The sequence below is a fragment of the Dromiciops gliroides genome, chromosome 3 (assembly GCF_019393635.1).
Source record: "Dromiciops gliroides isolate mDroGli1 chromosome 3, mDroGli1.pri, whole genome shotgun sequence".
Classification (NCBI taxonomy): Eukaryota; Metazoa; Chordata; class Mammalia; order Microbiotheria; family Microbiotheriidae; genus Dromiciops; species Dromiciops gliroides.
In genome coordinates this window covers 309239270-309266063 of record NC_057863.1, presented here as the reverse complement: position 1 = coordinate 309266063, position 26794 = coordinate 309239270, and the positions used below count along the sequence as shown (strand labels likewise).

General features: G+C 35.7%; 1 protein-coding gene across 1 annotated transcript; it reads right to left on the bottom strand.

Moving 5' to 3' along the window:
• Positions 1-1126: 1126 nt before the first annotated feature.
• LOC122751653 (ornithine decarboxylase-like) lies at positions 1127-3015 on the bottom strand. Its single transcript, XM_043998780.1, has one exon. It carries the CDS (start codon positions 2769-2771, stop codon positions 1386-1388), a length of 1386 nt encoding a protein of 461 aa, XP_043854715.1. The 5' UTR covers positions 2772-3015; the 3' UTR covers positions 1127-1385.
• Positions 3016-26794: the final 23779 nt, after the last annotated feature.

The window sequence follows — 26794 nt, the reverse complement described above, 5'->3', positions numbered from 1 at the left end:
TATAAAAGTCATTCAGGTATTGCCATTGCCCTGTATGGAGTAGTAAAAAAACCTAGGACCTTTTTGTGAGACTAAATCCAATGTACTGTTTTCATTTCTTTACAAGGAAGGTGGTTAAGAGGAAGAAAACAGATAATGGCTATGGGAAAAGTGATTTCTCTTTAAACCTACTTCATCTTTGACCCCTTTTAGCAAAACCTAGCAAAAAGGCAGGAATAGCTTCTTAAAACCAACATTTGTAGAAATCAGAAAAAAATATATACTATACACAGGACTGCCTACAACTATTGCTTTGAAACTGACATTCTCTTTTTCTATCTCTACAATTGACAAGAAAACAATACTTCAATATATCCAACTTGCAGAAATGATATCCACAACAAAAACATTAAGATGTAGAACTTTTAAAAACAGACACAGGCAATCTGAAATTAAAAGAGATTAATTTGGACCCCAGTAATTTTTCTCATATGCCCTAACTATGGTATGTGTGATATAATACTTAAGAATAGTAGCTCTGAGGGCAGGGTTATTATCATGGGCATCATCTATTCTATACACAGAGATGTGGTACAGAGGAAAGGAGATAGATTTAGAGCCAGAGGCCCTGGGTTCAAATCAGACTATAACTTATTGCCCGCGTGATTCTAAGCAAGTCACATAACATTTGACCTCATTTGATTAAACTCAATAGGATATATGGGATATTTAAGGACTAGAGCCTCTTGTGTCAGGGCTTGCTGAATCCTTTTCAGTGTTGTTTATCTACCTTTGGTGTCTATCTGGCATTCAATTTTCGCCTGTGACTCCAAGAAGCTGTAGCATACTGTGGGTCGCTAAAGGCAGACAGACACACACACACACACACACACACACACACACACACACACACATACACACAGAGAGAAAAATATATATATATATATATATATATATAATTTCATTTTATTTCTCTTAAGATCAACACTATCAGTTTTTGCTAACCATATTTATTCAAGCCATGACAATATAGTATCTAATTTTCTCTTTGATGTGACATTTCTTTTTTTTTATTTCAATATACTTTTATTTTAAAACAGGTCACAACACTAAGCTCAATCCCATTCTGTCACTGTACAAGCTACAAATGCTTGCTTAGCAGCTGAGGGGCAATCTTTAGAAGCATATTTGAAAAGTGAATAAAAATCCATATAAAACAAATATTCAAATAGTTTCCATAGGAACACAGATAAGTGTGACCCCATCTCTTAGTCTTCCATATTGTTGCATTTGTGCCAAACCCTATTCTTAAAACATACTTAAAAACTCTAGCAGGAATTAAGTTAATGGTCCCCCCAAATGCTCTAATTCAAGCTAAACTTGCAATTAATGGCTACAAACAGCACCTATACATTAATACTAGCTGAAGTACAAGTTGTTGAGTGATGTTCCATTCCACTTTCCCAAGCACAAGACAATGGCAAAGTGTTGATATCCTGATCCTCTACTTCTGCTGGAAAACCTTGGTTCTTGAGTTGTTGCATGCATTGCCATGCTGGCCCAGACATCACATAATAGATAGTGGGTCTCTGGAATCCATTGAAAGTAGAAGCAGCAGCAACAGTATAAGCACCCATGTTTTCAAACAGCATCCAATCTCCCACATGCATTTCTGGTAAATCACAGCGGTCGACAATTCGATCAAGGCCATCACAGGTTGGTCCCCATATGCTAGAAGAGTAATACTTCTCATCTGGTTTGGGTCTCTTTTGTAGAATAGGTTTAACATGTGCATGATCAAACAGGATGCAATTAAATGAGCCATACACTCCATCATTTACATAGTACATAAAGGTTTGGTCATTTGCCTCATCTTCATCATCAGAACCTGTCTGTTCCTTTAACACAAGTTTTTTGGCAATGATGTTAACTGCAAGAGTGAAAGCTGAGGCAACGTAGTATCTGCCTGGTTCAGCTATGATTTTCAGTCCAGAGTCAGAAGGAAAATACTTGTCCAATGCTGGATTGATTACACTTGTGATCTCTTCAAACTTAAGCTTTACATCTTCAGAACCAGGAAAGCCACCACTGATATCAAGAAGATACATGTTGAAACCAAACTCCACCCCCATGTCAAAGACACAGCGGGCATCAGAAACTGCTTGGACGAATGTTTCTGGATCAGTACAACCACTTCCCACATGGAAACTGACTCCAATAACATCAATATTCAGTTCCTTTGCCCGTTCAAGGAGTAGCCTACTAGTTTTGAGAGTGGCACCAAATTTAACACTTAGACGACAGACAGCTTTGGAATCATCAGTGGCGATCCTTAAAACCAGCTTTGCCTTTGGATGAGCTCTGGCAACTTTCATTAGCTCTACTTCACTATCAAAAGTCATCATTTGTACTCCATTGTTGGCAGCATACTTAATTTGTGACACTTGTTTGCATGGATTTGCATAGATTATCCTCTCTGGAGGTACCCCAAGACTCTGTACTAACTGTATTTCAGTCTTGCTAGCACAATCAAATCCTGCTCCTATAGTAGCAAGTGTCTTCACTATAGCTCTGCTGTCATTACATTTAACAGCATAAAAAGGAGTTACTCGAGGAAGAGCTTTGTACCATCTCAGATGCTTCTTTAAGACGTCACCAATGTCGGCAACATAGAAGGCATCTTTATCATCATCAGAAGAAACTTCATTAATTTTCTGGTCCAGAATATCCTTAGCAGTAAAGCCTTCATCAAGGAAGTTGAAGTCAAATTCATCATTGCTAAAGCTGTTCATGGTTTCTTGGTGTTCCTCTAAAGTGCAACAAAATAGAAAACTAAGAGATGGAATTTAAAGACAAGCTATTTCCAGCTTTGCACCGAAGGTGGTTCTCCAGGAAGACAAAGTCCTGTTAAATATAAGGCTATGATTGTGCCTTCGGTGCAGCCGTTGCACTGAAAGTTCTCTTAAAGGGCATGGACTGAGTGGGTAGACCCCATGGAGATGCTGAAGATGAACGGAATTCGACGGCTACGGCGCCTTCCCCGCAACCTCCGCCCAGTTCAGCCGCCTCCTGCCCAGCTGGAGGAGCCGCGCCGAGCTGCCGGCCCGAGGTGGCACTAAAGCTGGTGGCAGAGGAGCTACCGGCAGCGGAGGCTGAAGGGGTCTGACCGTGACATTTCAGTAAGATATACATTAGGACCAGATTTCCAGGTGAATCTGAAAACCTTGATATTTGTTACATATGAGAATTAGATCTGAGTCTACCAACAAATGGCCACAGAACTCAATAAACAGACAAACCAGAAGCTCCCCTTCCCAATTGAAATCTTAATGAATCAGCAACAACTCTTTATGTAGCTACTTTTCAATTAGCATCTGGCAGGCGTGGGGAGAATGTCTTTGCAGAATACACAGTAGTCCAGAACACAATTGGAAAATCTGCAGTTGTTTAAACCAACAGAAGCAGTCCCATATGTTTAAGTACAATCCCACTCCTTTTTTTTTTCTTCCCCTGTTGCCAAAAGAAAAAGGGGTGGGGGGGGGGGCGGGAGAGGGCAGATAAAGAAAAGAAATGTTTCATTATTTTGTTTTGTTTTGTTTTGCTGAATGACTTCTGAATCTTTGCTCTCAGATGTTTTTTTATTTTTTTCCCTTTACCCAATGAAACCATCCATCCAGTATATACCATATTAAGCCCCTCCTTCAGAGTGCTTAAAGTTTCAATTTGGCCTTAAAGCATACTTGTAAGAAATCTACTTTCTGTTATCCTTCCCCAAAGGATTCAGGATGCAATTAAACCCCTGGAAACCATGCAATAAATAGTGCAACCAACAATATTAGAAAAAAAATAAAAAGTTTGGGACACAAACACTGTCAAGTCAAGGTTGGTATGTTTTCTTGATGTGACAAGCCCTGTTAGGCACTAAGAACAAATGCCCAGCCAAAAATCAATTCCTTTTTCCACAGGTGTTTTTAATCAACACTTGGGTCAATTACTCACTGAGGCCTTTCTGGGAACAAGAAACTTTAAAAAAAAAACAAAACTTTTTCTTTGGACAACCAGGTACAGGCATCAAGGCTTCCACTGTGATTGAATGTGACATATGGAATGTTATTGTACCTGCCTGAATAACTGCAAATGTCTGTTAATACATTAGGCAAAAATCACTTCAGGAAACGTTAAAAATTCATTTTTAGTTTGCTTTGACATTTGTTTTGGCACTGGCACTTCCGTGCTGAGAGGATTTCTGCTAGTAATGGAGCCACCACTTGCAGAGAAGCAGTCTAAAAGCTTCCTAAATATTCTCATATGGGCTTACAGATATCTGTTGGTGCTCTTGTTAATCACAGGCTATAAAATACTTTTATTTGTATATTTATTTCTGCTCTTACTCTCTTGAACTTATGGATTCCATCTCTCTATTTCTCCCTCTGTCTCTTTCTTACTCTCTCTCTCTCCCTGCCTCCCTCTGCCTCTCTCTGTGTCTGTGTCTTTCTCATTCACCACCTGCTGCTTTTTCTGTTTCTGTCTCAGTTTCTCACCTTAATTTTCACCAGTGTGTTGTGTATGTGGAGAGAAAGACAGAGAGACAAAGAAAGAAACATAGAGACAGGATCTATTAGGCACTTTGTATGTGCCAGGCCCAAGATAGTAACTGGCCTCAAGCATAGACTCTGATGGGAGAAGAAAACACATAAAAGGGAACTAGAAAAGGGTATGTGTAGAGATGTCCTGTACGTGGTGTGGAAGGCCTGATTCTATGGGAAAAAATGACTGCTCACTTATCAGAATTTGATATCCCAGACTGGGAGCTAAGGGTACTGGTAGAGTGAGGATTAGGGGGTAGAGAAAAAAGATAGTAGGTTTGAAACCAGGGGATGAAACTGAGGCAGCATGATATAGAGTTGTACAGGAAGGGTACAGGTAAGCTCTTTCTAATCATATTGCTTCCCCCCCACCAAATCTACTCCCCAAAAAAGGGAGGTGGCTAGGTTGCTCAGTCGATAGAGCGCTGGACCCAGAGTCAGGAATAGAAGACCTGAGTTCAAATTTGGCTTGACACTAGCTGTGTGACCCTGGAAGTCATTTCACCCTGTTTGTCTCAGTTTCCTCATCTGTAAAATGAGCAGGAGAAGGAAATGGCAAATTACTTTATTATCTTTGCAAAGAAAACCCCAAATAGGATCCCAAAGAGTCAGAAATGACTGAAACAACTCAACAATGATTTCCTCTAAAAAACCCACAGTGGTTAGACAAACCAACAAACATTACAGAAGCAAATAGTTGCAATCAGACTTTTAGAGCCAGAAGAGCCTCAAGCACATTTAAAATATTCCCTCATTTTTCAAATAAAGGTTACAAAATCCTGAGGATAAACAGATGACAAAGCCAAATCTCAAATCCAGGTTCTCTGACTGAAAAGCTAGCACTTTTTCAACTTATCTACACTAGATGAAAAAATGTTATGGAATGTCTAACTCACACTCAGAGAAGTACCTGCCACCCTTATTGATCATTTGTTTTCATCTTGAAGGACTGGGCAATGCATGTGGAAATGGGGTTTAGATTTCATGTAGTAATGACATGAAATTGCATCTGTAGAGCATGTGCACTCCCCAGCCCCATCAGTTGTATTGTTAAACAAACTAGCATTTTCTCAATTATTATACAAGTGAACTTTGTTTCTATAGTGCTCTCTATGCCAGGGCTTTTTAAACTTTTTTTCTACCTGTTACCACTTTTCACCTGGGAAATATTTTTGCGACTCTCGGGATAAAGGTTTTTAAAATAAATATACACAACCTTTTACTGTTGCCAAAATTTTGGGGCCCTCACATTCAATTACGTGGCCCTATGTGGGGTCATGACTCACAGTTCAAGAAGCTTTGCTCTATGCCAAGACCCAATCAATAGGCCTGTCCCCACCTGTTGGAAAGGGAGAGGAAAATGACAGTTTTAAGGGGAAAACTTGGTTTGCTTTTCCTTTGATCCTGGCTTTTTTCTCCAACCTCTGCATATCCTGTGATGAACTGATAAAAAAATGCTGTATATGAACAATGGAATATGCATTTTAAATTATATGGTAATTGTCTGGTAATATCCTCTATGGCTCTTTTCAATCAATGTTTCCTTCCAGCCTGTGACTGCTCTAAGAGTTTGCCTATTAAAATTCAAATTAGGTAACAAGGTGCAAATTGCCTCATGAATTTTTTCTTCTTCTTCTGAGTCTTCTTCTTTATAGATTCTTAGTTGTTAGCCATTTCCGGATGCAGAATTTCCATACAGAATCACTTTGTAAATATGGGTTTGGAATTTGTTTAATGAGATTTGTACACATCTCAGCCATGTTGTCTTTGAAATTTTCCCCTCATTATTGGTTAGCACACTCCTGAGAGTGATATTATTTAGGGGCTAAATTTGAGAAAACACCCAAAGCAGAAAAGCTTAAGTCAGTTTCTAGGAGCTTTGATGGTCATAGGAGAGGTGTAGTAATCTCATTCTCAGGCTTATGGATGTAGCTTAACCAAATTGCTTATGAAAATCTCAGGGATCTGGCAGGTTTTGATTTAAGGGAAGGAGTTGAGGAATTCTTGACGTTGTATTGAAGAGACAGATTCAGTGTATTAGGAAAGGGGGTGTGCTGGCAAGGTAAACCTGTCCCTTTTAATGTCTGCTTTTTTGTAAATGGGATTGCAATTTTAATCACTTGTGAATTAGTTTCAGTCCTACATATTAGTTAGGGGCAATATTTTGCCTGAAGAATTTAATCTAACATGAAAAAATCTATTGCTGATGAGGGGGGTGGGGAGACAGAATAGGAAAAAGAACTATATATTTCATCATTACTAATATGTTCTATTACTAGTAATATACTTTTCATTGAGGTAGCCAGATGGTATAAGATATAGAGTGACAGGCTTGGAGTTCAGGATATTATACTTATTTCAGCTGTTTGATTAAATACATTAAGAATGTTACCATACATTAATGTTAGAGTAATCTCTCATTGGCTATACCTGCAATGATCCTCAAGCAAACTGACTCTGAGTAAACTAACATTCATGCAGTAAGTGAGTGATCTCTGGGTAAAGGTTATTATTATCTTGATAAATTTATTATGTAATATGCAGAATTGATTCATTCTCATTATGTCATCATAACAATGAAAGTAATGATAAAGTTTGTGAAAAAGTTTATGGTTCCCTTCAGACATCATACAACTTCTTATAGCCCTCCTCACTCAAACTTACTTCAAAGATCAGAGTTCCTAACCTTGTGGTATATGAACCGTTTTAAAAATATATTTGGTTTCCTTTGTAATCCTATGTATTTCATTTTATGCAATTAAAAATTTTACTGGGAGAACGGATCAATAGGCTTCCCCAGACTTCCAAAAGAGCCAAGCCAATCTCTCTCTCTCTCTCTCTCTCTCTCTCTCTCTCTCTCTCTCTCTCTCTCTCTCTCTCTCTCACGCACACACACACACACACACACACACACACACACACACACACACACACACACATTTAAGAATCCTTGCCTTAGAAAAAGCTATGGGAGAACTTTCAGGGGTGGAGATAATGCCTCAACCTAAGTTCTGGAGTGGTTGAGTCAACAAAATGTCAGAGCGAGACATTCTTCCAGCTGAAGGTAAATCAAGTGGCTGGAAAAAAGAGAACTGTAGAACAGAGATGGAAGGTAGCTGGGAGTCCATGTGGAGGAAACACCAGTAGTGGGTCTTGATAGTGGCTAGAGAAGGACCTCCAGGAACTCCCAAGGCAGAGGCAATAAGGGGACCTAGATACTCGTCAGAAAGAGATTTCAAGGAATCCTGTATTTGGCACTGAACACAAACCATACTCTGTTTGGCAAACCCATTGCCTGTACCCACTTCTTGATCCTACTTCAAGGGCTGAAAGAAGTATTTTTGTCAAGAGGGAATGGAAGCCCCAAGGGGCAGTATTTCCTTTGGTCACAAGGGATCAGAGAACCTGAGGAAAAATATCACTTCCAATCCCAAGAGATCAGGGACACTGAGGAAAAGTAAAAATTGCAATCCCAAAGAATCAGGGGTCCTTCCTTGGTAAGTAGCAGAATACACCCCAGGAGAGTGTTTACTGCATCTCAGACAAGATCATACCACACTAAAAACTTCCAAATCCCTAGAACTAGCTCTGAAAACAGGTTTGTTTTTTTAAAGAAAAAAATAATCTTTCAGAGGACAAAATTGATATTTAATGAAAAAGAAGACTTTCAAGTATTCATAATAAAAAGATCAGTGCTCAGTAGAAAACATGACATTCAAACAAAAACCCAAGAGCAGTATAAAGAAGTAAACACATAAAAGAGAAACCATAAGAGATAGATAAATTGTTTATATTCCTCTATGGAAAGATGATAATTATAACTCTTAAGGATGTTATTATTATTATTATTATTATTATTATTATTATTATTATGGCAGTTAGAGGTAAACAAAGACACAGGTCATGGATGTGAGTTTAAAATAATGGGATGATATAAAAAATAGAATTTCATGGTCAGAACAAGGAACATATTGGGAGAAGGGGTATAGGAAATGAAGAATGGGGCAAATTATCTCACATAAAAAAAGGCGTTAAAGACCTTTTACAGTAGAGGAGAAGATGGAGGAGATGAAAAGAGGAGCACTTAAACCTTAGTATCAACCAAATTGACTTAAAGAAGAAATAACATATACCACCAAGTGGGTAAAGAAATCTATCTTAACCTATAGGAAAACAGGGGGAAAAGAGATAAAACAAAGTGAGGGGCTGATAAAAGAGAGCGCATATTGGGGGAGGTGGTAATTAGAAGCAAAAAACTTTTTAGGATGGACATAGTAAAAGGAGAGAAAATAAGATAAATGGAGAAAATAGGATAGAAGGAAATATAGAGTAATCATAACTGTATGAGAGAAATTATTGTTAATAACCAAAGATTTGTGGAGAGCCAGAGTCTTCCCTTTTATATTATAAAGTCTTGATTTTAAAAGTTCAGTCTCTTGAAGGACATTACTATTAATGAGATTGGACTAACTTTCTTGTTTAGACCCTACCCACATAGGGTAGCTTTTGTGTTCTGCTCAGGATTGAATAGGGAATATATTCTTTGAATAGATTGTCAAAGGCTGGGGGAAAATTAAGAATGAAATGACATATTCAAAGTTCAGGTCCAGCTTCTCATTTTAGTATTAATGATCTTATCAATTTTTAACTAATCAGTGTTGATTCCCATCCTAGAAACACTTAGTCTTTGAAAGGTATATAAATTGTATGTCCACAGCCTTGTTTGTCTTTGGTCTAAGAGAGAGATTGTCAAATGATCTTCCCTTTATTAAAATGCTGGCATTGGGGCAGCTAGGTGGTGCAGTGGATAGAGCACTGGCCCTGGATTCAGGAGGACTTGAGTTCAAATCCTGCCTCAGACACTTAACACTTTCTAGCTATGTGACCCTGGGCAAGTCACTTAACCCCAATTGCCCTGCCAAAAAAAATGCTGGCATTATTAATAAAGTAATTAAATTATATAGAAATCATGTCTCTTGAACCTTTTAAAATTACCAATGTGAAAAATTTGATTAAAGCCTCATTTATATATACATAATATTGTATATAGAGAGATATATACATATGTGTACATATGTACATACATATATATGTATATATGGAGAGAGAGAGAGAGAGAGAGAGAGAGAGAGAGAGAGAAAGGGAGTTAAACATAGAAAAATAAGAGTCATTACCCATTACTCAATTGATAAATGGTCAAAGCATACAAACAAGCAGTTTTCAGATGAAGTAATAAAAGTTCTCTATAGCATAAAAAATTCTGTAAATCACTATTGATGAGAGAATTATAAGTTAAAACATCTCTGTGGTACTACCTCACACCTATCAGATTGGCTAATTTGACAGAAAATGAAAATTATGAATATTAGAAGGAAAATAGAGTCAGTAATACAATACTGATGAAGTTGTGAACTTATTCAACCATTCTGGAAAGCAATTTGGAAATATACCCAAAGGGCATATTCCAAAGGGGAGGGCAATGAGGGTTAAATGACTTGCCCAGCATCACACAGCTAATTAGTATCAAGTGTCTGAGGCCAGATTTGAACTCATGTCCTCCTGAATCCAGGGTAAGTGCTTTACCCACAGCATCACCTAGCTGTCCCTTGCTTATCATTTCTTACAGCACAATAGTATTACATTACATTCATATAGCACAACTTGTTCAGCCATTCCCCAATTGATGGGCGTTCCCTCTATTTCCAATTCTTTGCCACCACAAAAAGAGCTCAAAGCACACTTTTTGAACTTTATATAAAGAAGGTAAAATTATATTTCAAAGTTGTCTTCAAACACCATCAGTTCTTTCTCTGGGAATGGATAACATCCTTCATCATAAGTCCTTCAGAGTACTCTTGGATCACTGTATGGCTGAAAATAGCCAAGTCATTTGCAGCTGATCATCTTACAATATTGCTGTTACTTTGTACACAGTACATTTCATTTTTCATCAGCTCATGTAAATCCAGTTTTTTTTGAGAGTATCCTGATCATCACTTCTTATTGAACAATAGTATTCCATCATAATCATATACTACAATTTAAATGTTTAGTCAGTCCTTAATTGATAGGCATCCCCTCAATTTCCAACTCCCTGCCACCAGAAAACAGCTGCCATATATACCCTTGTACATGTAGATCATTTTCCTTTTTTGAATCTCTTTTTGGATGTAGACATAGTAGTGGTATTGCTAGGACAAAGAGCATGCATTGGTTTTATAGTCCCCTGGGCATAGTTCTAAAGTACTCCAAAGAATTGATGAATGAGTTCACAACTCCATCAACAATGCACTAATGATTCCCTCCAATATTTGTCATTTTCCTCTCCTATCCCACCAGTCAATGTAATAGGTATGAAATAGCAGCCCAGAACTGGCCTGATTTGCATCTCCCTAATCAAGTGAACCAGAACATTTTTTAAATATGAAGGTAAAAAGCTTTGGTTGCTTTGGATGATAACTATTCATATCCTTCGATCATTCATTAAGTGGGAAAGACTTGTAGTCAGAGAAACTTGCTTTGAAATTTTTTTACACAAATACTATTGTTAAATGTTTTTCCCTTCAACCTTTCCCCCCATGCCCTGTTCATTCTATTCCCTCTCTTTCCTTTCACCCTGTCTCTCCTCAAAAATTTTTTTGCTTCTGGCTATCCCCTCCTCTAGGGAAGCTAGGTGGTACAGTGGAAAGAGCACTGGCCTTGAAATTGAAGGTCCTGAGTTCAAATGTCACCTCAGATACTTACTAGCCATGTGACCCTGGGCAAGTTACTTAACCCCAATTGCCTTAAACATCCAGCGCCATCTCTAGTTATCCTAAAAATATACCTTGCTACTGGACTCAGATAGCTCTGGAAGAGAAAATGAGGTTGGTGACCTTGCATGGCCTTCCCTCACTTAAATCAAATTCAGTGCAAGTCATGACATCACCCCAATGTCATGGTCCTCTTAAAGAATGAAGGGAAAACAACCACCCCTCCCCCAATCTGCCCATCCTTCTATCACCCCCTCTTCTCTTATAATGTTTGCCTCCTATTTTGCTACAGGATAAGAAAAATTTTTATCCTCAACTAGTTATATATGCTATCCCCTCTTTGAGCCAATTCTGATGAGAGTGTGTTTCACTTATTCCCCCTCACTTCCCCCTTCTTTCTGTCCCTATAAAAGCTTTTTCTTGCCTTTATATAGATAAATTATCTCATTCTAACTCTCCTTTTCCCTTTCTTCCAGTGCATTCCTCTCTCACCTATTAATTTTATTTTTTAGATATCATCAATTCATATTCAACTCGCACCTGTGCACTCTGTCTATATATACTCTATTTAACTGCCCCAATAATGAGAATGTTCTTAAGCATTACAACTATCATCTTCCCATGTAGTAATGTAAACACTTTAACATTATTAAGTCCCTTATGATTTCTCTTTTTATATGTACCTCAAAGGGGTCAAACCTGTGTATTGAAACAGACCTCCATGTACCTTCCAGCTCCAGATATATTATAACATGATTCAGTGTCTGATTGCCCAGCACTCATTTTCTTCACCAACAATTATGCCATATAGACTTAAACTGCTTAAAATTATGAAACCAAGACTATAATGTATAACATTTATTTATCAAATTATATACAGAAAAGATCATTATCTAGCACTTTGTGGTTTACAAAGTGTTTTACACATATTATCTTATTATATCCTTACAACATCTCAGAGTGGTAAGTGCTATTATTTTCCTCATTTTATAGATAAGGAAACTGAAGCAAGCAGAGGTTAAGTGACTTGACTAAGGCCACACAGCTGGTAAATGTCTAAGACTGTATTTGAACTCATCTTCTTGACTTCAGTTCCAGCACTTTATAAGCTCCACCACTTAAAAGATTCATTAATCAAAACAAAATTTAAAACACAAAATGACAGCAAAATTCTTTATCTCAATATCCAATTCAACCTAGAATAAAAATATAATTTTCTTAATATCTTTATATGAAAAGAAAACCAAAAATATTCCCTTGAAAAAATAGAAACAAGGATGACAGTAACAATAATTTTAATTCAGTTTGAAACTTTAATATAGGAATGACCCTTGATTATCAAGTACTTCAGGACCTCCTATTCTGTGAAACACTCTTCTCTATTTTTCAGCATTTTAAGGGATGATTATGTTCTAAAACTGATTCCCCTGAGTTAAAGTCACAATAAATACTGGAAAGTAAATAACATTTTTAATGGAAGTGACCAATGTCTTTAGTCATTTTCATGTTTCAGTTCAAACGGGTTCTATTGAGAAGACAAATTCTTCATTTCTGAAGAGCTATGAAGATATATGAATCATACAATGTAGATAATATGCTTTTTCATAACTCCTATACCCCCATAGGAAAGGAAAAGAAGGCATCTTTCTTTGGCAGAATCTCCCAGCCATATGCTTCAATCTTGGCATATGATGAGACATGGATAATTAATAAGCCAAGTTTCTACTTCCTTTTTAAAATGTCACTGAGATGGGAAGGGAGAAGGCTATCATTTCCTGGAGGATCTTCAGGAATAGTAAAACCACAAGCTTAATCAATGCTTCCAACTGTCTGATTGTGATACAAACCCTCAAACAAAAAGTCTTGGCCATGAAAGATACTTTAGGATATGTGTGTGTGTGTGTATGTGTATTTGTGTATGCATATACATATATATGCATATGGATATTTATATGCATACATGTATGTATGTGTGTATATAAAATTCTATAAAGTACTTGAACTTGAAGCCCAATATTCTTGTTTTGAATTCCCAGACTGCAGTATGTTGTAATGGGAATCACAATGGACTTTCCTATAACCTGACCTTAATTTCTTTAGACCCAACAATCTCTTCTCCACTCTACTTATGCTACACTGTGGTTAGAGTCATACTACATCTAGAGACATAGCCTCAAAGATCTATAATTCAATTCAGTAAACATTAAGTCCCTAATGTTTGGAAGGACATAAAGACCAACATGTCCCCTGACCTTTAAATTTACATTTTAATTTGGACATAAAAATTTACTTTAAGTACTATGACTATCTATCCTTTCAATCACATGCTTCCTTGTTCATTCTAAAGTGTTTCATTCCCCTCATCATAACCTCTGGCCAGCTGATCCTTTCCAGTTCTCTCGACACATCTCAATTGATTTGGTTTAATTTACCCAGGTATTCAGAGTTGACTTCAACATCTTTCATTTTAAAAATTCACTAGCAACCAACCAATCAATCAATCAATAAATGAATATGCATGTATTAAGTCCTTACTAATTGCTAGACACTGTGCTAAACACTAATAATACAGAGGAAAAAAGAAGAAATAAAAAAAAAATCCCTCTCCTGAAGGGGCTTAAAGTCTAATTGGAGAGACAACATATATACTAAATGGTAAGTATAATATAAATACAGAGTACACAAAAAGTATTCTACTAGGGGAAGCTAATTGCTTGTAAGAGGAGAAGGGAAAGGCTTCCTGCATGAGGTAGCATTTAGGCTGTTTTAAAGAAACCAGGGTAACCTGAGCAACCACCGGTATTCATTTATTTTATTTTTTTTTTCAGGGCATTGAGGGATAAGAGACTTGCCCAGGGTCACGCAGCTAGTAAGTGTCAAGTGTCTGAAGTCGGATTTGAACTCAGGTCCTCCTGAATCCATGGGCAGCGCTTTATCCACTGTGCCAGCTAGCTGCCCCCTGGTATTCATTTCTTGCATTCTCTTATTAGTGAAATCTAGGTGGTATAGTGGATACAGTGTTGAGCGAAGAGTTAGGAAGACCTGAGTTCAAATTAGACTTCAGTCAGTAGCTGTGTGACCCTTGGCAAGTCACTTAATGCCTGTCTCTGTTTCCTTGACTGTAAAATAGCAATCTCACCTATCTCTCGGGACTATTGTAAGTATTAAATGAAATAATAATTGTAAAATAGCACAGTACCTGGCACATAGTAAGTACTATACTTAATAATTGCTTGTTTCCTTCCTTCCTGCAATAACTTTTCACACTTCCTTATCAATTGATTAGGTATAAAATCTACAATACACTTATTAATTGGCAATACCATTCAACACAACTCCTTATACCATTCACCTAAGCAACTCTTCCATTTTTCCCTCTCCTTTTAACTCTCCTGAAAGAATCCTCTCACCACCTACATACACTTACAGTAATAATTGATACTCTTGGTACCACTATAGAAAGTAACTTGTCCTCTGACTTTGTTGAGAGGATCAATGCCATTTTATGGGAACTCCCTTAGCTCTACTAATAGAATAAAAAATATTAGAACTAGAAGAGACCTTAGAGGTTATCATATCTAACCCTTTCTTTTACAGATTTTTTTTTATAAGAGATACTCAGATACATTAAGTTATTTGTCCAGGAACACACATCAAGTATATATGAGGCAGGATTCAAACCTGGGTCTTCCTTAGCATCAGTCTAGCACTCCTTCCATTATTTTACAATTTATTTCTCTCACTAATTGCTCAAAATTTCTTAGCATCATCAATTCTCTCCTGCTTTCCTCTCTTCTTAGAATAAAAGATATCCCAATTTTGGGCTAAGGCCAGTTCTTCTATCTGTATCTTCGATTCTATTGCCCTAGAAATTTATTAATTATTCCTTGTTTCTAACGATAATTTCATATTTTAAAAAATATTTTTTCTCACAAAAACCTAAAGAGGAGGAAAAAATATCTCCCCACTTTTACATTTAAGGAAATTGATGCTCATAGTAGTGAAGTGGCTGACCTATAGTCATACAACTAGCAAATAAACATGGTATATGAACTTAGTTTTCTGATCTCTGTATCTAATTTTGTCTTTTTCACACATTATGTTACTTATGCATTTTACTTCTCTAAATTAACTTACATTTTCTCTATCTCTAATATTCTTCACAACTGCCAACAAATACATTAAAATCCCCCCCAAATATACTTTCACTGAACCTTCTATCTTATCTAGCAACTATCTTATTTCTCTCTTCCTTTTCATCACCAAATTTCTTTTAAAAGAAGTTATATCTTTACTTTCACACAACCTACATTCTGCTCAAACCCTTGAAAAAATAATTTCATTCCCCATTTATCTTAGGAATTTTTTTTAAGAAAAAGGGAATTTTGATGATCAATTCACCAAATCCATAGACCTTATTTTTTTTCCATTTTTCATCCTCCTTGACCTTTCTGCAACATTTAATTTCTCAGTGATAGAAGCAAGTCTCTAAGATTGTAAGTTGTAGAGTAGGTACGTATCTGCATCCTTAGAAAGAGTTTCCTTATCTGAGAGCTCACTATATATTGAAATCACAGGTCTAGTCCCTATTTCTATCCCTTCCTTCCTCAGTAAGGTTGATAGTCTCCAGAATTCTTAATTGAGCACTTTTTTTTTCTTCTGTGTACATCTTTTCTTCTAGCATTATTATTCACCTCCATGGCTTCAACTATCTCTATGCAGATGATTCTCAAAACTGATTTCTCTGTCCTGACTTCTCAACTAAGCTCCATACCCGTTTGGTCCTGAAGCAAGTGGTGATCAAACACCCTCTTATAAAAGAGATTGGGACTCCAGGATTCTGAGGTAAAGGGAAGGGGAGGGGAGGGAGTTCACCTGTGGGGAATCATATGGAAGCTCCTCATTTTAAGTTCTGTGAAAATATTCTTTCTATTCTTCTCCTTCCTCTCTGACACTTTATCATCAGTCTCTCCTTTGCTGAATCATCATCTAAGTCTTGCCTACAGAACATGTCCCACTGATAGCAGTAACTTAAAAGATGCTAACTGACTTTAACTCAAACCTGCCCTTCTTTTTGACTTCACTATTTCTAACATTTGCATGTTCAAAACCTTAGCGTTATCATTGCTTTTTTTCTCACTCATCTCCCTCATCCAATCAGTTACTAAATACTATAAATACTATGTATATTTTTCATAACTTTCATATACATCATTTTCTCTTTGTGTAAAACCCTGGCTCAAAGGGACAGTTGTAGGGGACTCTCTCCTCATTGGTGGGGGTTGATTGCTTAATGCCTTAAACCTGAAGGGCAGACCAGAGTTGGTGAACTAGAAGAGAAAACAGATCTGGGCTCTTCTAGATTCCAAGTTCCAGAGAAAAATATGTATGGTGCCAACCTATTTTCAGGTCAATGAAGGGAGAGAAAGACTTTGGTAAGAAGTCTTATATGTGATGTGATATAATAATAGCACATAACTCCCAAGGTTTTTTGATGATAAAATAAAATGTTTATACAATATTTTTCAAGCCTTAAAATGCTAGATAAATGATAGTTATTACTACTAATATCTACATATATATCTCTATCTATATATATATATACACACACTCAGGTATGACATCCCTCTATCTATCTATCTATCTATCTCTATCTGTCCTTCTCCCAGTCTGTCTTTTCTCCAATCTATTTATCATACAGGTAACAAACTTCATACTCAATAGGTTTCCTTACTCCTAATATGACAAAATACACACTTTTCTGTTATGCATTTAAAGGTCTTCATAGTCTTCTTCCAATCTATCTCTCCAGAATGATGTTATAATGCTGGCCTTCATATCTTCTGCATTCCAACCAGCCAAACTGACCTATATGTTGCTACCTAATCTTTGAATTTCAATTTCTACCTTTCTACTTTGCACAGAACCCTCTCCCCTTTTCCCAGAAGGTATTTTGCCTCACTTTCATTACAAGCCTAGCTTCCACTCAAGGCTTCATTCATATATAATCTTCTCCATGAATCCTGGTCTCTAAACCTGTTAAGGTTCTCTCCCTACTCAAATAATTATGAAAATAATTATCTCTAAGTTTTGTTTTCTCTAGTTATTTTATCCTCAAAATTTAACACCAACAAAGATAAAGTCCTATATTATTTCAGTTCTTTTACTGTTTCCCTCAAGAAAGAGAACAAAATTTAGAGGCCTTAGGACAAAATTTTATTCCCTCATCACATTCTTCAGATGTTAAAGGAATACCTCTGCATGCATGGGAAAGAAGTGTAAGAACAGGAAGGTCCTCTAACATTCCTCACTTCTCCAGAAAATGAGATCAACTAATCGATCTGGCCCCTTACTCATGCTGTCATATCCTGTTCACCAGGACCTAAGTAGTAGCTTTCTGGATCAAAGTTCATGAGGGATTAGAAGGCCCCAAAACTTATCATTACTGTGTCTATATGTCTATTAGAAGAGAGGTGCTAATTGTTGTGCTGGAGAGATATGCCATGTATAGAGGGAAATATTTTCATAATAATTTGAGTAAGAAAAGAGCATCACCAGCTTTGTGTATCAGGCTTCATGGAGAAGACTACAGTTAAGTGAGACCTTGAGGCTATGCTGATTGGAAGACAGAGCAAAGATAATGACAAATCCTTTTTTCCCACTTCCATCCATTATCTCCAGTATTGTAGATGGGATAACTAAATAGATTTGAGTCAGTTAAGTGTAAGTTATGTCTTACAGGTCAATCCCTGGGGATATTATAATTTACTTATTCAAGCTGTCAAGTGTCAAGTTGATACTTCAATTATACATATAAACAGCAAACACCTGGAGGCTCCTCCCAGGCTCCAGGCATCTGCTTAAAAGAACCACAAATATAATCAGTTTTAGTCTCATTTCTACACTATTGAATTGGGTATCAGTTTCTGAAAAGGACTTGATTCAAACTGTGCTAACTCAAATTTTTCTAAAAGTGTAGATTGGTGACAGTCCCTTTCTTCTTTATCAGAGGAAAATGTCTGAGGGGGGGGGAAAGAGAGGCCTATTCACCATATTGTGTGTGTGTGTGTGTGTGTGTGTGTGTAACTGATCCCCAGAAGCATATTTAGTTCAATACAATTAACATAAACAATAATTTGGTAAATTTTTACAGCCTAGTACTATGTATGGCTCTGTGGAAGACAAGACTGAAAGAGTCCTTACAATCAAGGAGCTAATATTCTACTGGAAAAAAAACCCAAACACTATCATATATTCAAATAAGTAAATTATACACAAACAAATATAATTTGAATATACAGAAATACATATATACATACATGGGGGGGCACTCCAACTGATGTCTGAAGGGGTCTAGGGATTCTAAACAATGGAGATGAGAACACAGAGTATTTCAGGCTTTAGGAATACATAGCCTGAATGAAGACCCAGAGATAGGAGATGGGATGTCATATACAACACTTTAAAATATATATATATTTTAAACATTAATTTAAAAATATGTTGAGTTCCAAATTCTTTCGCTCTCACCAGCTCCTCTCTCATCCATTAAGGACAGCAACATGACATCAATTATACATTTGAATTCATCCAAAACATATTAGCCACATTGTAAAAAAAATAATCCATGAAAAAGAAAATAAGAAAAAAGAAAATTTAAAAAGTATACTTCAATTTGCATCCAAAGTTCACCAGGTCTTTGAATATAAATAGCATTTTTCATCATGGGTGCTTTGGAATTATCTTGGATCATTATCTTGTAAGAGTAACTAAGTCTTCCATAGCTCTTTCTTTTTATAATATTGCTATTACTTATATGCAATGTTCTCCTGGTTCTACTCACTTCACTTTGTATGCGTTCATGTAAGTCTTCCCATGTTATTTCTGGAAGTATCCTGCTCATCATTTCTTATAACACAATAGTTGTATATCACAATTTTATGACACAACTTGTTAATCCCTTACTCAATTGATGGGCATGCCCTCAATTTACAATTATTTGCAACAACAACAACAAAAGCTGCTATAAATATTTTTGTATGAATCAATTCTTTTACCCTTTTCTTTCATCTCTTTGGGATATAGACCTAATAGTTGAATTGCTAAGTCAAAGTGTATGAAAAGTTTTATGGACCTTTGGGCATAATTCCAAATTGTCCTCCAGAATTTTTGGACTAGTTCACAACTCCACCAACAATGCATTAGTGCCCCAGTTTTCCCACATACCCTCCAATATTGCTCATTTTAATTTTCTGTCACATTAGCTATTCTGACACATATGAGGTGGTACCTCAGAGTTTCTTTAATTTATATTTCTGTAATCAATAGTAATTAATAGTATTTATTCATAGGACTATTGAGGACTTTGTTTCTTTTTTTGTTCATAATATTTGACCATTTATGAATTGGGAATGGTTCTTATTTTTATAATTTTGGCTAAGACCCCAACATATTTGAGAAATTAGGTCTTTATGGGAGAAACTTGAAGTAAATTCTTCCCGGTTTCCTGTTTTCCTTCTAATCTGGCTATATTGTTTTTGTTTGTGTAGAACTTTTTAAAATTTATGTAACCAAAAAGTATTCATTTCACTTCTTTGATCCTCTCTATTTATCGTTTCATCATAACCTGTCCTTTTTCATATACCTCACAGATTTTTTCCATGTTCCCTTAATTAAAAAAAAAATATCACTCCTCATGTGAACACCATTTACTGATTTTGACTTTTTATATATATATATAATGAAATATTGGACTTTGACTTGTTTTTGTCAAACTGCTTTCCAGTTTTTCCAACAATTTTTGCAAATAGTGAGTTCTTGTCCCAAAATCTTGGATCATTGTGTTTATAAAACACTATATTACTATAATTATTTATTTCTTTATTCTTTATGTTTTCCATTGATTCTTTATCTATTCCACTTATCCACCACACTATTAATTAGCCACTACCAGATTGTTTTGATGATTGCCATTTTGTAATGTAGTTGGAAATCTGTTAGTGCTTAACTACCATCCTTAATTTTTTTAAGTTGACACCCTTGATATAATTGACCTTTTGTTTTCTAGATTTTTAAAAAAATTGTATAGCTCTATAACATAGCTTTTAGTGGTTTAATTGGCGTGGTAATGAATAAGTAAATTAATTTATGTATAATTGTCATTTTTGCAATATTGACTTATACACATGAACAATTAATATTTCTTCAATTGTGTGAAAAGTGTTCTGTAATTTTGCTCATATAATCTGTGTGTGTGTGTGTGTGTGTGTGTGTGTGTGTGTGTGTGCCTTGGCAGGTATAGTCACAATTATTTATAGCATGAGTCTGAAGAAATTTTAAATAGAATATCTCTTTTTATCTCTTTCTGCTGGATTTTGATAGCAATGTACAAACATGTTGATAATTTGTGTAGGTATTTTATAGCCTGCAAATTTGCTAAAGTTTTTACTTATTACAACTAGTTTTTTTTAGTTGATTCTCTAGGGTTTTCTAATAATACCATCATATCATCTGCAAAGAGTGATGCTTTTGTTTCCTCACTTCCTATTTAAATTCCTTCAATTTCTTTTTTTTCTCGTATTGATAGAGATAGCATGTCTAGTAGAATATTGAATAATATTACTGATAATGGACATCCTTGCTTTACCTCTGATCTTATTGTGAAGGCTTCTAGCTTATCCCCATTACAGATAATGCTTACTCTTAATTTTAGATAGATGTTATTTATCATTTTAAGGGAGTCTTCATTTATTCCTATGATTTCTAGTATTTTTAAATAAGAATGGTGGTTGTATTTTGCCAAAAGCTTATTCTATATCTACTGATATAACCATATGATTTTTTATTGTTTTTGTTATTAACATCTTCTATTATACTTATTGTTTTCCTAATATTGAACAAGCCCTCCATTCCTGGTATAAATCTGTGAGGGCCAAAATTTGATATACAGAACATAATTTGGGTGACTCGCCTTAATATTGGGGTCCCAGAAATATGAGGGACCTTTTAGGTTCTCCCTCCACTCTGAACTGCCCTTTTAGGTATTTCTCCCAGGCCAATAAGAAAGGAGCCTCTAAGCTTTAGTTCACAAAAAGATCAGATTTTATTACTTGGGAATTAATTAAACAACAAAGGTGAAACTAATAAAAAATCAAAGATCAGGTAATAGAAAAATAGAAATACAGCGAAATACTCTTAACTCTAAACTTAGCCTATTAGGGTTTTCCATAATTCAACTCACCAAACACCTGAACAGCTCACCAGTCTAACGTTGCTTGTGCGCCACCCGGACCACAGTCGCCACACTGAGGGCACAAACATGCACTGGCAGAACAGCAGTCACCCAAGACAGAGCACAAACACGCACCACCAGCACAAGGGCCCAGAAGGAAAAAGACCAAGTTCCACACCTGCCTCCCTTCAGCAAGCATTCAATCTCTCCTACCCCAAATGGGGATGTCCTTCAAAAGCTGCCTTTCTGAGCTCAGTAGCATATGTAACCTCGGGGTGGGCCAGGTGTAGCCCCTCCCAAATGAGATAGCTAAAAATGGGAATATTAGTCTTTACCACAAATAGTTTTTACCACAAATCCCAGTTGGTCATTATGTGTGATCCTTATGATATATTCATATACCAAACTTTCATCTACATTTTCTCTATGAAATCAAATATGTTACTTAAGCTATTTGAAACATCTTGTTAATACCCATTTGAGTTATTGGGTTTAACTTCTCTGCACTTCCTTTCCATATTTGTAAAGTGACAGGGACCTTAAGTCCCCTTCAGTTCTTAAAACCCATGATATGTGCAAAAAATTATTTTGGAAAATTTGCAGTTATAGACACAATTTAGCTTTTTTGGAAAAGTAGTTTTTTGATGTATAAATCTATTCAGAAAAGTTTTCCAATTTAATCTCAACATATTTGGCTTTCTATCTTCCTCCTCTCTTGGTCTGGTGATTAAGTGCAGGTTCTTTACCAAGGAATGAAATGTTATTTTAATTTTAATTTCAACACGTGTGCCTGTTATTTTTAAATAAGAACCATGTTATCTAATTGTTTCTTAAAGAAGAAAGACAACACATAGGTATAGATCTGAAACAGCATGTGTGAAAAACATCTGAAAAAAATTAAGGTTTCTGGACAGATGTTATAAGAGTCTTGAAGTAAAAGCTATCAACATTAAAATCCCAATTCTAATTTACTTTACATCAGGCATTTAAATTTATTATGTTCAGACCATATGTTCCAAGAGAAACTTGCTTCTATGTTCATGAATCAGTTGACAATGAACAGTTAAGTTCCACCAGTTCTGAGAGGTGAAGTTGGGTAAGCTTAGTTAATAAGAGAATAGTTGTAACTCCTAATCCAACTGAAGAAAAAAAAAAACTTGCCATATGCTATAAACTGGTAAAATGGCTTAAAAAAAGTTATATTTTCTCCACGTTTCCATTAAAACTCTATTTTCAGAGGTTTATAACTTGGTTGTAAAAATCATTATAAACTAAAACTTAACATGTAAGATCCAAGGGGATTTTACTGGATCTGTTTAAAAAGAGAGAGGGGGGGAAAAAAGAAAGGGAAATAATTAGATGGTTTCAGATGCTTTGGAGGCCTTTATACCTTAGCAGCACATTTGGATTCTAATTGTTTTTAAATGAAATTCTTTATGCCACATGGACTATTGGTTATGGCTCATTTCAATACCATAATGAACTATACTGACATAACAGTCATGATCTCAAAGAGCTTTTCACAATATCTATTGCAAAGAATAGCTATCCTTGCAAAAGAAGAAACTGGGGCATTGGGAAGATACATGACTTTCCCAAAATGCTCAGAAAATGTTTGGAACACTTTCTGTGTCCTTGGTCTCCTACTCTAACAAACTGCCTAAAAGGAATTTTCAGATACTAGTTTCATATTTGAATGGCACAGGAATTTTAGTGAGTATTTGCAGATGGGGTACCTAGAAATCAAGACTCTCTGTGGAATCATTCAAATAAAACCTATAATTATGTTATAGATGGCTGCTCTGCCCACCCTAATATGAATTTCCAAAATATGGGCCCAATTTTCTTCCCTCACAGAGTTGCCTCATTGAAAAAATATACTTTTTCTAATTTAAGTGCTAAGACCCCATTGGGGAATAGCTAGACAGGGTAATTTTGTTAATAAAATAATTATGAAGGTGTGTATTGTATTGCCCAACTGAGAACTATTTCAGGGGGCATCATTTTAGTTTAATGTTCAGTAGGGACACAGGTAGAGGTGGTTTCCAATTCCTTACTACCGAATAAGAATGAGTTTGCGAATACTTTGGTACATCCAGGGTAAAGTGAACACTGAAAAGTGTGCATTCTCTATACAGAAGTATTCAAATCCCATTATACCCCATTACAGCTTTACATTGCATTACTGGTATTAAAGCTTTAAATATTGCTCCTTCTCATGGGCTCCAGACAAATGGCTTACTTGGGTTTCCTCATACAAAATACTCTCTCCTATGACCATGACTTTGTTCTGTCTCCTATCATTATGACTTTGAACATGCCAGAGATGTACTCCCTTCCTCCAACTCATAGAATTACTAGCTTATTTCAAAAATCAGTTCAAGTTTCATCTTCTACTTGATTTTTCAACTGTTTAAAATCACATTGAATTTTTTTTTTAATTTACATTTTGTGCTTACTTGTGGTGTGTCCCCTTCAGAGGCCATTTTTGTAACTCTCAGTCATATCAGTGGTCTGGTTCTTCAAAGGGAAACTGTTTTTTTTTCCCCCTCAGGGTCCTATGTAACCCCAAGAGCCTATATTTCTTTAATTGTTCTCAGTAGAAACCAAAGGTATACTTATACTTCTTTTTTAATATAAGCTAGAAATTTCAATTATTTTCAGTAGAGGTATTTAATAAGTTCATATAACAAGAAAAGTTTGTACCAAATAGTCCCTTTGAAAAATCGAAAACACACTTTCCCATAAAGATACAAAGGGAACATGAGAAGAAGGGGCATAAAATAAAAGTACAATGGCAATGAAGTTCAGATTTATGAAACCTATGAAGCAGAGGGCATAAGTCCTAGTCACCAGAAGTACATTCTTTAGTCCAAAGTGGATCTTTTTCCATAATGCAAGAGGTCAAGCTACTTGAAGCTACTTTCTCCTTCTGGTAGGTATCCTTCTATATTTAACTCTGTTCACATTTCTCTTTGTCCTGGCTATATCTTTCTTCCTTGAGGGATGTGCTGATAGCATAGTCATTGTAAGGAGGGGGTGATTCTCTTTCAGAGGTTTAACCAGAACTAGAATCCTCCTAATTGGAATACTTGTACAAGTAGACTGTTTTAGCACCTGACTGAGCTCACCACTGGACTAACCACAGTAATAGACACTTTGGAGTTAATGTCCTAACTTCTAATTACATTGAGTTATTGGGAGTGGTTTTTTCCAGTACTATAGCTTTTGAGTCCCCAGGGGAATACACTCCCCTCCCATGAGTATCAATATCAATAATTCAGCCAGATAATTAGCTTTTACACAAGGAAATTTTACTAAGGTGAAATAAAATATGCTTTGACACATTCTCCTACAAGTACATATGACTTCCAGAGAAAAGTATATTTAAGGTTAGAGAGCACATGTGGCATAAAAGTTGGAATTATGACCAAGTGTAACTTACCTACCAAAGTTAAGTATATTCCTGAATGGAAAAAAGGACATTTAACAAATTGAAAGACTTTCAGGTTTTTGTTGGGGAAAAAACCCAGAACTTAAGGGGAAATTCAATATATGACAGCTCTAGAATTTGTTTTTGTAAGAGCTGGGGTTATGACCAAGGGTAATTTACCTTCCAATGTTAAATATAATCCTGAGTGGAATAAAGGGGCATTTAACAAATTGAGAGACTTTCAGTTTTTTGTGCAGAGGGGGGATTCCCCAGACCTTAAGGGGAATTTCAACATATAGCATCCAGGAGAAATATAAGGTAAATATTATAAATTACAAGGCATTCAATTAGGTCAAAGCATTTACTTCTTATATGTGAAAATATTAGCACTGCTTCTATGAGTGTCTTTATTTGGGTAGTTTATAAGAAAGGATTGAACTGAGCTGAGTATGATGGGATTATTCTAAAAAATCAAACTATATAGGAAGAGGTAAAAGTATTAATTAATTTATAGAAATGAGGCATAAAAGGGAAAAAGTGATATAAAAAGCTAGTAGGGGGAGCATAGATATTACTGGAACTTCACTCTTTTCAGGAATGGGTTAAGAGGGAACAGCATATATGTGTACATATATACATACATACAGAGAGAGAGAGAAAGCTATAAAAGTCTTCTAAATTCAGAAAGAAATAAGAGGGAAAGGGATAGGGTGGGGGAGAGGATGAGGGAGTGACCTTTAGAGGGGTGGGTAGGTTAAGAAATAGGAGGGCAAAGTAGTAGGTAGAAGTAAAGTAGAGGAGTGAAGAGGAATGGGGCAAATAGGTTGAGAAGTAAATTGAGGAAAAATAAAAAGGAAAGTGCATAACAGGTAATTGTAGCTTAGAATGTGAATGGGATACATTTACCCATAAAATGGAAATATCAGATTAAAAATTTGAATTCAATAGAATGTTACTTTCAGAAAGCATTATAAAAATAAAATATATGCACAGGGATCAAATAAAGGGCAGGAGTATAATTTATTATATAAAAACAGGATAGTAATCATCTCAGAAAAAGTTTAAGTTAAATTAGATTTAATCAAAAAAGAAAAATAGAGAAACTACACTGTCAGCAATAGTATTCAATATTGTTTTAGACCATTGAAAATAACTATACAGTATAAAATACCTGAGTGTATACCTGCCAAAAGAGACACAAGAACAATATGAACATAAACTCAGATATAAATAATTGAAATAATATTCATTGTCCATGGGTAGGTAAAGCCAATATAATTTTAAATGATAATTTTACCTAACTAATCTATTTATTCAAAATCATCCCAATCAAAATTCTTAGACTCACACACAAACACACATACATACATACATACATACACACACACACAACTGAGTTATAAAAAAATTAGAACAAAATTCATTTGGAAGAAAAGGTCCTGTACTTCAAAGAAACCAAAAGGAAAAAAATGCAAAATTAGTCAGTTCAACATTCTCAGCCCTTGAACTATATTATAAGGAGAAAGCACCGTTGCAGTATAAAATGGATAATTTATAATATTTTTAATTAAAACTTTCTCATATAAATAAAAGCTATGTAACCAAGAAGAGAAGGAATGCAGAAAATGGGGGAAGAGGAACTTTCATAGACAATCTCTCAGGATGTGATTGCATTTGGGATATTGCTGTGATTTAGGAAATAATGAGTTGGTTGAACTAGAAAAACATGGAAAGACTTATGAAGGAATATGCTATCCACCTTCAGAGAAGCAGATGAAAGGCAGAAATAAGCATTGTATGGTTTAACATATAT